Source organism: Dysidea avara, chromosome 9 (assembly GCF_963678975.1).
Source record: "Dysidea avara chromosome 9, odDysAvar1.4, whole genome shotgun sequence".
Classification (NCBI taxonomy): domain Eukaryota; kingdom Metazoa; phylum Porifera; class Demospongiae; order Dictyoceratida; family Dysideidae; genus Dysidea; species Dysidea avara.
Genome location: NC_089280.1, coordinates 21,594,270 through 21,605,058, shown reverse-complemented (window position 1 = coordinate 21,605,058; position 10,789 = coordinate 21,594,270). Strand labels below are relative to the sequence as shown.

The 10,789-nt window shown below is 36.1% G+C and overlaps 1 protein-coding gene across 1 annotated transcript; it reads right to left on the bottom strand.

Annotated features, from left to right (window-relative positions):
• Positions 1-4,931: 4,931 nt before the first annotated feature.
• On the bottom strand, positions 4,932-7,448 carry LOC136267580 (protein NLRC3-like). Its single transcript, XM_066062740.1, has one exon. The coding sequence runs from the start codon at positions 7,446-7,448 to the stop codon at positions 4,932-4,934; it is 2,517 nt and encodes an 838-aa protein (XP_065918812.1).
• Positions 7,449-10,789: the final 3,341 nt, after the last annotated feature.

Here is a 10,789-nt window from a genome sequence, read left to right as displayed (position 1 = left end):
TGTATATACACTGTTTAAGGTTACACAATCAATAGCTATATGTGACCGGATTTCACATAACAAGGCTTCCACACACAAAATTAAACTTACGTTTTTACCAGAAATGGATTGCTGGTCTAATACACTATCATATTCCACACTGCACTTCCTTCAGGACTGGCAAGTCTGGTTTCTGTAGCAGCTTTCTTCCGACCCTGTCAAAGCTACAAGTGGGAGATTTGCGCCATTAAATGGCCATGGCTTTGTGATAATGGTGTGTAGTGAGCTGGGACTTCACAGAGAGCTCACCAATAGTGTTCTCAGTCAATTTGGAGTGATTTTAGGGCCATGGAGGGCCATGGAGAGCCCAAACTTGGCCTCTGGATTCCAATCGTCTTCTTACTTCATTTTATACCCCTATATTAAGCCCACCCACCACCCTCCACCCTCCCACCCTATTACTACCCTCCACCCTCCCACCCTATTACTACCACCTGTGATATTATTACCAGCTCGAAAAAAGCTGCCCAAAACAGGGCAAATTTTGGGTATCAGAAATGTATGCACCCACTTAGTGATAGCTAGTAAATAGATGAATAATTGGTGTAAATTTTGTTTGCACAGCTGTAGGCACTGGGAAGTTATTACACAATGATTACTTAAAATCGCCATATCTCCTAACAAAGCTTTGTGCGTCGAAGCCTTGTTTTGTCAAATTTAGTCACATATGCACGTGTACGTTCACTTTGTGTTGCTGTCCTCTGTCCATGTCCTTTGATTATACAGTGGTACCGATCTCATATTTATACCTGATTTTTAGGCTTTACTAGCTCTGTTGTATGCTTATTTCAGTTTGTTTTGTGGCCCATCAAATAACTTGTAGGTCTCCTTCAAACATGTATATTGGTGCAATTTGTTAGGATACAGCTCTGTGTGTGTGTAGTGTGTGCATGGATGTGTGTAGTGCTTGTAATGTGTGTACATGCAGTGTGTGTCATACTGCCAGCATCCTCGTGGCAAACACAGGAAAGCATCACTTGTAGGTGATGTGGTTAATGGTAGCATCCATGGCACTGCTGTGTTTACAGGATCAGGGGACTCCCTTGCAAGCTAACATGAAGGGTAAATTATATTATGCCTATGCCATGCTATGCATGAGGCAAACCGGCCAAGTTTCTGAGTTGGTGCTTCATGACCTCAATTAATAAGACCACCTCATTATAGTGACCATGTCATGTAGGTACATTCAAGAAAATGATAATATGATAATACATGTTTTAAAACCTTTTCTAATATGTCTTAATCTGTTTATTCTGCTAATCTGCTCTGGATAGCTAGTTGATAAAGAACATATTAATGAAGCATTTTAATAGTTTTGCCCTACTCATTAAGGAGGTCATACATGCACTGTATTTGAGACCTAACTACATGTACTTAACAGGTTTACTATTATAATGTGGTCTTTGTAAACAGGTGAATGAGGTTATCTTTATTTAAAAGATGGCCATGCTGGTAAGACATTAATTTATAGCTTTTTAAACAACTTTTAAGACTTTGAATTTGCAACCATCAACAGGACCAAACCATTTTAAAGGGGTGTTTTTCAAGGTGATACTTTTTCTCCTGTAATATTTTACTTGAATTATAATTCCTCATTAAACCTTGCTGAATCACTCAATCATCCACATGGTTATCATATTAAAATACCCGTAGCAGACTCAGAAACTCTTCCTCTCTCATAATTAATTCTTTGTGTACGTGACCATGAAATGGACAAAAGCTGGAGAGGAGCCATCTGGGTGGTACATTTACAGCATGAATAGATCACTACTTTCTAGATAGCTAAATCTTGCAGGATTACAGAGACGATCATGTAGTTTCTGAAGTTGTTGAGGTGTAGAATGGAAGCCATGCTCTAAAAGAGTAAGAAAATTTGTGTACTTAGCTTAGATGACAAACCTGCTTTTACCTGGACTCGGGGAAACTATCTTTAAAATTTTGCTGTCTTAATATAACACTCTCTTAAAGTCATTTTGATTATGTCACTTTGATATTGATGTTCATAAATCTGTTTTACAATCAATGATCCTAGCTGATTTGGACTTTACTTTTAAACCCCCGAAGTGTGTTTCTATCCTTTTTGATGCTACCAACTGCCAAAATTTTATCACAAGATCTACCTCTAAAGATGTGACCAGATTCATCACAGAAAGACAAACTAAATTTTTGGAAAAATCTCTAAGTACTACAAAGAAGGCTGCAAGTAAGCACATGACAATTATGTCATCTGACTGACTTGCTTGCTGTAACTGATTTACTGCCACAAACTACATTATTTTGTTGCTTCAGTTTCATCCATGTTGATGCTGTCTCTAGCTGATCCATCGCAAAACTGGAATCTATTGCAACACATTTTCTAAATAAATTGCTGAATTTGCTTTGGAGTGATAGACTACACTTATGATACTATCCTGTCCAAACATCACCCACATCTCCAGAGAAGCAAAACTAAGTCCGTTGTAGTTTGGATTAGTGCTTCTTCTGACTTATGACTCCAGTTGGAAATATTGCATTGCAAATACAAGATTATTGACTATTCTATCTGTTGAATGCTCAAAAGCAATTATTAGCATTCCCTTCAGCTTGATCTGTACGTATCAAATCAGTTAAGAGATTATATATAGCACACAATAGGGATGCTGCGATTATGCTGGCGTAGTTTCGGGCATAATAGGTATATGTGGAAATCAGGAATTATGCTAGCATTTTGAGGTGATTATAAAGCTTTAACAGTAGGAAAATCTGCAGATTGCACAATTCCGTTAAAAAAAGATCGAGATACACTGTGAAAAAGGTGGGATATAAGATGGTATTTCCAGTGGCTTATTGAATACAAATAAGTTTTAATATAAATCCTGTATTATACTCATCTTATACTTTGGTATAATGCATACTATACTATTGCATGTATGGTTTCAGTTTAATTACCACAATACTTGAAATAGCTTATATCTGATATAATGCCCACACTATACCATCACATATATGGTTTCAGTATGTTTAACACATTAACTAAAGCCTTATGTGGGATTGTTAGTATAATACAGGTTATACCAAGCTTTTTTGTATTCAATAAGCCACTGGAAATACCATCTTATATCCCTCTTTTTCACAGTGATACTCTAATAGAGCAGTCAGAAACTCTAATAGAACAGTCACTGAATATTATTTACTCTAATAAAGCAGTCATATTGAAATGAAATTCTCTAATACAGCAACCAGCTAAAGAATTCAAGACTATTTGAAGCTTAAACATCAATGAAAATGGTATGATACAGCAATAAACTGGCATTATCAACCAATTATGGTGGCATAATTTTGGGAATAATGGACAATTCTCAAAAGCATAATAGTTGATTTTTTTAGCACTGCTCAAAAGCATAATGCTCACTTTTTGGAGCATAATAGCCTCATGCCTAGCACACAATAATGTACAACTGTTATTTCTCCCGCATGCAACATCTGATATTCTGCCTATATACAGCTGTCAGTTTGCAGCAGTGGTCAAAGCAAAATGCTTAGTTTGTGACTCAAAATGTCTTACAACAGCACAAGTTTAACAGTATATACTTACAGACATAATTGAAGTTCTGTTTTTGCCTCTTATCCTATTGAGATCTTTGTTGATGCTCATCTATACACTGATTTACCAAATTTCCATGCTGATGATGCCCCCAAGCAACAGTTCCATCTAATCTTCTAATCACCTCTTACTGTCCAGACATTGTTATATATATACAATTCCCTAAGTCCGTCCATCACTTCGATAGAAGTAACTTGTCCTCTAGGGCTCTGCTCAGCATATTCAGTCCGCCCAAAACAGAAAACAAACTGAGGTATATAGATTCTAATACACCTAGTTAGTGATCAATTTTTTGTATGAGCAATTAATAGGTATAGCAAAGTATATTCTTAGCGTCAGTGCTGTTATGTGCTAATACTTAATAAATTGCAAGTACTATAAGACAAACTAAAATTGTTTCAGCCATGGATACTGGCGAGAACCAATACAAACTAATATTGTTTCTAACAAGGAATACTAGTACTACCTTAAAATATTTCTGGCAACTGAACTAAAATTAGAACTGTACTAGAACATTATACCTGTACTAGAAAAACACTAATGCTAAATTACATGTACTATGATAACAGCGTTGGCCATGGGTCACTACAAAGTATCCATACCATATCAAGAATCTGTTGAATCTTTAAACGTTGTTCACCCTGCAGTTATAGTGAAATCTTTTATCAAGAATGTTTGCCTTTGCCAGCTATTTTCTGCTTCCATAAGAATTTTTCTTGGGAGGCATTGTAAAGAGTGGTCCATACTTTAAAGAACACTTAATGTTGTAAGTTTATTAATTGTGGTTGTGCATGTTTTGTTTTTTTTCTTTCCTTGCCATGCCCACAATAGTTCCATACCTGGTCCTGTATGTGGTCGCATGTTGCCTGAGGACTCACATGCTTATAATCTTTTGTTCTATAATGTTTCTTTCTGCAAAGGCCAAATTGGCAACAGTGTGACACTACTAATTAAGAAGTTGGATTATTTGCTGCTTTAAATGTACAGCAACTAACAACAGAATCTGCTCTCCTCAACCACCTATAACTTAACTTGTTTGTGCCCCTCAGCTCCTGGAACCACCATGCCCCCACTTAGGTATAGATGCATGATATGACAGGGCCACTGTGGCTCTTCCATTCTATAAATACAAAAACAATGTGCAACTACACAATATTATAATACAACACAAATAGCTACATCATGCAAAATCACAAATTATTGCACAATATAAAATTACAGTTACACAAAAGATGGAAATGTGGGAGACAAAATGATATAATAGTGTGTATGTCACTGTGAATTTGCCAGTGTGTGCATGGCCAAATGTCTACATAGCTCCTTTGTGACTTTGATTTAACCACTTCACTTTGGTATAGGGAGATGAAACAGCTGTAATTTCATCTGCTGCTTCACTTCTAATATTGTTGTTGGAAATATCAAAAATAGATAGAGTTTTAGCTTTCCGTAAGGATTTTGCAACTTTAATAGCACCTACAGTTTGTAAATTGTTGTTATTTAGATATAGCTTTTGCAGTTTGGTGTTATGGGACAAAACAGCTGCTATTATATCTGCTGCTTCACACCCAATGTTGTTGTTAGAAAAACCAAATGCAGTTAGAGTTGTGGTATTTTGTAAAGAATTTGCAATTTTAATAGCACCTTCTGTTTGTAAATTGTTATCACTAAGATATAACTTTTGAAGTTTGGTATTACGAGATAAAAAGGCTGCTATTTTATCTGCTGCTTCACTTCCAATATTGTTCTTGGAAAAAGTATATACAGTTAGAGTTGTAGTATTCTGCAGAGATTCTGCAATTTTAATAGCACCTTCTGTTTGTAAACTGTTGTTGCTTAGCAATAGCTCTTGTAATTTGGTTTTATGAGACAAAATGGCTGCTATATCATCTGCTGCTTCTTTTCCAATATTGTTGTTGGCAATATTAAGTACAGTTAGTATTGCAATATTCTGTAACGACTTTGCAACTTTAATAGTACCTTCTGTTTGTAAATTATTGTTATTTAGATATAGCTGTTGCAGATTGGTGTTACAAGACAAAACAACTGCTATATCATCTGCTGCTTCTTTTCCAATATTGTTGTTGGAAATATCAAATACAGTTAGAGTTGTAGTATTCTGTAAAGATTTTGCAATTTTAATAGCACCGTCTGTTTGTAAATTGTTTTCATTTAGATATAACTCTAGCAGTTTGGTATTATAAGATAAAACAGATGCTATATCATCGGTTGAGCCATCAATGTTACAGTTTGACAAAATCAACCTTTTCCATTGCTCAATATGAAGTCTTAATAGTAACATTGAAAGTGTGTAAACATCAGTAACTGACAAAGACTGGTTGCTGAGGTCAACTTTTCCTTCCTGGAAAAAGCTCTTGTCAAATGGCACTGCTTCATGGTCATCAATTTCTGCCAAACAGCAAAAGAGAAAAAGACGTCTTAGTTTGTTCATAACAATTTCATCAGAAATGCTTGACCTACTATCTAATGGTGAGCAAATGTCTGAGAGAATTAGTTGTTTAAATTCAGGGTCACAACCACCTGTAATTCCTACATACATTATCCATGTGTTTAAGTAATAAGGTTTCCAAAAAGTATCACTTAGTAGCTTCAGTAGTTCAACACTTGGTAGTGAAGCAATGTGGTAGGCTGCCAAGTATTCCTGAATAGAATAATGGAGAAAATGAAATGACTTTTGCTCACAGCCAAAATTCTGAACAGGTGTTAATAATCCAAGGCTGTAGTAGCTAACCAGTGTAAGGTGAGGACAAGATGCATCAACTTCTGTCTTTGTAAATGCTACTTGATTCTTCTGTAAGGCATGGAAAGCAAATTGTGACAACTCCTTAACTATTTGATCATATGGGTGAGGCAGATCATTAAGACTGGATATATTGGATGCAACAAATTCTTTGTTTTTCTCTAAAATATGAGTAACACTCACAACGACAAACCTTCCATAGAAACTTGTTTGTTTTATTGGTAATGTAATTACCCCACTCTCAGCAAGACAGAGTAAAATGCTCATGTTTAGTGGATTGTAACATAGTGCATTAAGAAATGGATTGGTTTGTAAGTATTCCTTAATTCTTTCAATTTTAACAATATTATTTTGTAAAGCACTCTGAATAAAGTCCAGCCGATCTTTCTCAGTAAAGCCTAACACTTTTGCTCTACAGTCAACAATATCACGGAGATGGAATGAAGCTGTTGGACGAGATGTAATTATTAGTCCACATTCTGTCAACACTTTACGACCAATAATATCATTAATGATATTACTTTTGTTATCGCCAACAAAACCTCCCTCATATCCATCAAGCAAAATACTAATATATCTTCCTCTAGTTTGTATAAGCCAATCAGTTACTTTACCAATAATTGTATCAACCAAACAAAAATATTTTAAAAGTGACTCAATATTGGTAATTTCTTTAATCTGAGGATCATGCATAGTAGCTACAAAAAGCAGTTTCTTATTGTTTAACAGTTGTTTATCAGCCCACTGTAATGCAATCTCTTTACTCAAGATAGTTTTTCCTATTCCAGAAGCACCTTCAATCAGTATCATGTAAGGAGCAAGTAGCGTTCCTTCAAAAGGAGCAAACAGATTTTTTGTGGTGGTGGTACTTTGATTTTTTGCTACATATTCAGTGGTGACTACTTCAGGTTCAGCACATCTTCGTTCATAATAGATGGTGATTGATGGAGTATAATCCTTAGGATAGTAGGGTGGCCAATCATTTGCTGGTAGATTGTATCTACTTTCCGTATAACATTTACACAACTGATTCCTGACCAAAAGCACATTCAGGTCATCACCTGTCATTGTAAAGCAAAATACATCTTACACTAAGCAGTATTGCATCTATAGAGTGTACAAATTAATGACAAAGAAACACTTCATTTGCCAAACATAAGAACTTAATGAATTTGAATTTAGTGCTGAGAAGTTGACAGCAAAGGACAATTTATACCAAGGTGTGAAGAAAGGGTGAACAATTTGTGAAATCAAAGATGGCAGCCAAGAAAAGACTGCAATAATGTTAATACCAATCGTTTTCAATGATGACACTGCAGTCAAATGATTGGGCATTAACACCATTGCAGCCATTTCTTGGCCACTGCCTTTGATTTTATAACCTTTCACCCTAGCTTATTGCGGATTGCATTTTTCATAGCCAACTTTGGGGCCTGACTTGCTCTCTGTTTTCCAGAGAGAAGGCAAACAACTTCCTTTATTAATGTCAAATTTTATTATGTAATACATTTGTATTTGCTGGATGAATGTTCTATTAGGATGATTGTTCTTTCAATTGCCCATTATTACTCATGTTAGGCAGTCACATTATAACTTCATATAGCTGATACTCTGATTCATTTACAAAAAACGTTTTAAGTTACAATTCCACAGAGCAATCTAATCTGTCACTATTTTTGTTTGCTTGCAATAATTGGTCATTTTTATGAATCATGATCATGCAATAGCTACCCATGTTTCATTTTTTCCCTTTATAACTCTGTAGCTGTCACTTCAATTTGTACCAAACCACAAATGTTATGAGATCTGCTGGTTAACCTATCCATGTTCTAATATTCAGCTACTTCCTATATGTGGTTTACCCTGTAAGCATGACAACATAATTATTGGTCTTATTTTTCATGAATAGTCGTTGATAATTTTGTAGTATTCAAACCAAACTTGGTACCAAATCCCCCCCCCACCCTTGTGTGTGCCATTGTAAGGTGGATGGATAACATTTATGGCAGTTTTTGCTAGTGTGCAATGTAGGAAAAATTCAGCTGGTTTTTGAAGGCAACAAAATAGTTCAAATGGACATTGAGACTGCAAAATAAAAATCTGAGCTAGCTCTTTCTTTTTCCTGTAGTAAAGAAAGAAGACAGTAAAAAGGAAGCCTATGGCCAGTTTTGGATAATGCAATTACAAAAAGAAGTACATCTATATCTAAACAGCCAAGCTCTGAAAAAAGGGTGTGGTCACCAAAAATTGTGAAATCCAAGGTGGCAGTCTAGAAATGGTGGTGATGGTAGGTTACAATGGCAAAAACCATCATTCAGATGAATTTGTTACAGAATTCTAGTGAAATTTGGAGAAGGCAATACAATTTCACCTGAATTGTTGCTATCAAAATTAACCCACCAGCACAGCCATTTCTTGGCTGCCACCTAGGATTTCACATTTTCATCATGGATTTGTTTGGAGGTCACACCTTTTTTCCACAGCTTGACCATTTTGGTATTCAGACACACAGCAATGTTTCATGTGGCCAAGAAAGCCAGTATGCCACACTGTGCATATATTGACAGGAAGAAAGAAAATGAATAGCTCCATGGTCCTTCTCCGAAGTACTTTTTGCTGTCCACCAAATGGGGTAGGCCACACAGTGAATTTAGTAGAATTTTCTCCACAGTTTGTGAGATATGGGCTGCCAAAGTTTCATGTTTTTTTTCTTGAGAGTGCTATGAAGGTCTAGATTATTTTTTTAAACACTCTGCAAAAAGTAATTGTGATGAGATCTGTGAAAACCCCTGACAGAATCATGCAAGCCTAATTTTACAGTACAAAACAACAGGTGAAATACTTGTGTATTATTAAAAAAAATTCTTTGAACACTGTGTTCTTAGTAAAGAAACAGCTCAACAATAAAAACTTGGATGTTATTTGCCTACTCAAGAGGAGTTTGAACATTTTTATTTCGTTGCAGCATATAGATCCAAGGATACATAAGTTATGGTTGTTTGTTTACATCACATTGAAATGATAAAACACAATCAATATTTCTTCATTAATTTCAACTTTGTATGTAGTGAAGAAAGAGAATACAAGAAAAACGAGTTTAGTAACCTATGCCTCAATTCATAGCAAATACGATGGTGCAAATTTCAGCTTGATATGTTATTGTACTCATACGTTACAACCATTTTATAAATAAGTGCTGTTTTATTTTCCCTATACTTGCTGTACAAAATTGACCTTTCCATTATATGAAGTTAAAACTAAGTTAATGATGACAATGATAGCAGCATCAGGCATTTAATTGTGGTGGACAATAATAGGAATGGCTGCACCTTAATAAGAATACTTGCACATGTGCAGATGTACCATGTGCTCAACAATTGGTAGTGGACAATGTGTGGACCATCCAGACTTTATTATACATAAAGGCCAGGCTAGAGCAATTCATTATAAATAGGACAATGAAGCTGCACATTTAAAGGTTAGGCACTTACGTACACATGAATCTGGATACTTGGGTGAAAGGCTGCCTCTTTGTTTAGTGGCCTCCTTTCTGTGGCCTAAAGGAAGGAATTTGGCACATAGAATACCTCTACGCACCAAATTCCTTCCCTGTCCAAGTATCTGTTTATCTTGAAAAATAAGGGCCTTATAGACATTTGACCTCAAATTCGGACTAGATAATTTTAACATAAAGTGATACGGGACCAGGTACACTTACCAAACCACTAACACCAGTTTGTGGGAATCAAAGAACTACTAGCACTGCAGCATCCAGGAGGAAAAGTATGTGTTGAAGGTTATAGTAAAGTGGTCTGACAACAATAGCAACATCAGGCATTCAATCTCAGTGAACAATAATAGGAATGACTGCACCTTAATAAGAATACTTGCACATATAATAGTTAGACACCAAGACCAAGGGAACTAAGCGATTTAGTAACCCCAATGGCCTAAGGCTGTAGCGTCCCGAGCGCAGCGAGGGCGCTACTAAGGGCCAGAGGGGTTACTAAATTACTTAGTTCCCGTTGGTCACGGTGTCTAACTTATTTAGACTATGGTTTAAAGTACATACCTTTATAGCCAGAGCATTAGGGTGGGGTGAAAGAGCAACGTAGAACGGCAGAACGGTTTCTTCCTGAAGTCCTTACAGCGCCCACAAAAATAATTATTTGACCGGTAACCAGAGTAACGGCTAGAGCTACAGTAGATACGCCACTGGTAGGGGTGTCTATTATCTATGGTCTACTATTTGTCCAGAATTATTCGCAGAACACGGAGAAGAATTGTATTACAGTATTATCAAGTACTCCAGTGCACCTTTCGTGTTATAATTATTTTTCACGTACAAAATTGCCTGAGGGCAGGTTACTAAATGAACATGTGTAGGTGACTAAATGAGCATGTCAGGT

What these genes read in the sequence shown, in the direction of transcription:
- LOC136267580 (XM_066062740.1), bottom strand. Translation starts at nt 7,448, where the DNA reads ATGACAGGTGATGACCTGAATGTGCTTTTGGTCAGGAATCAGTTGTGT.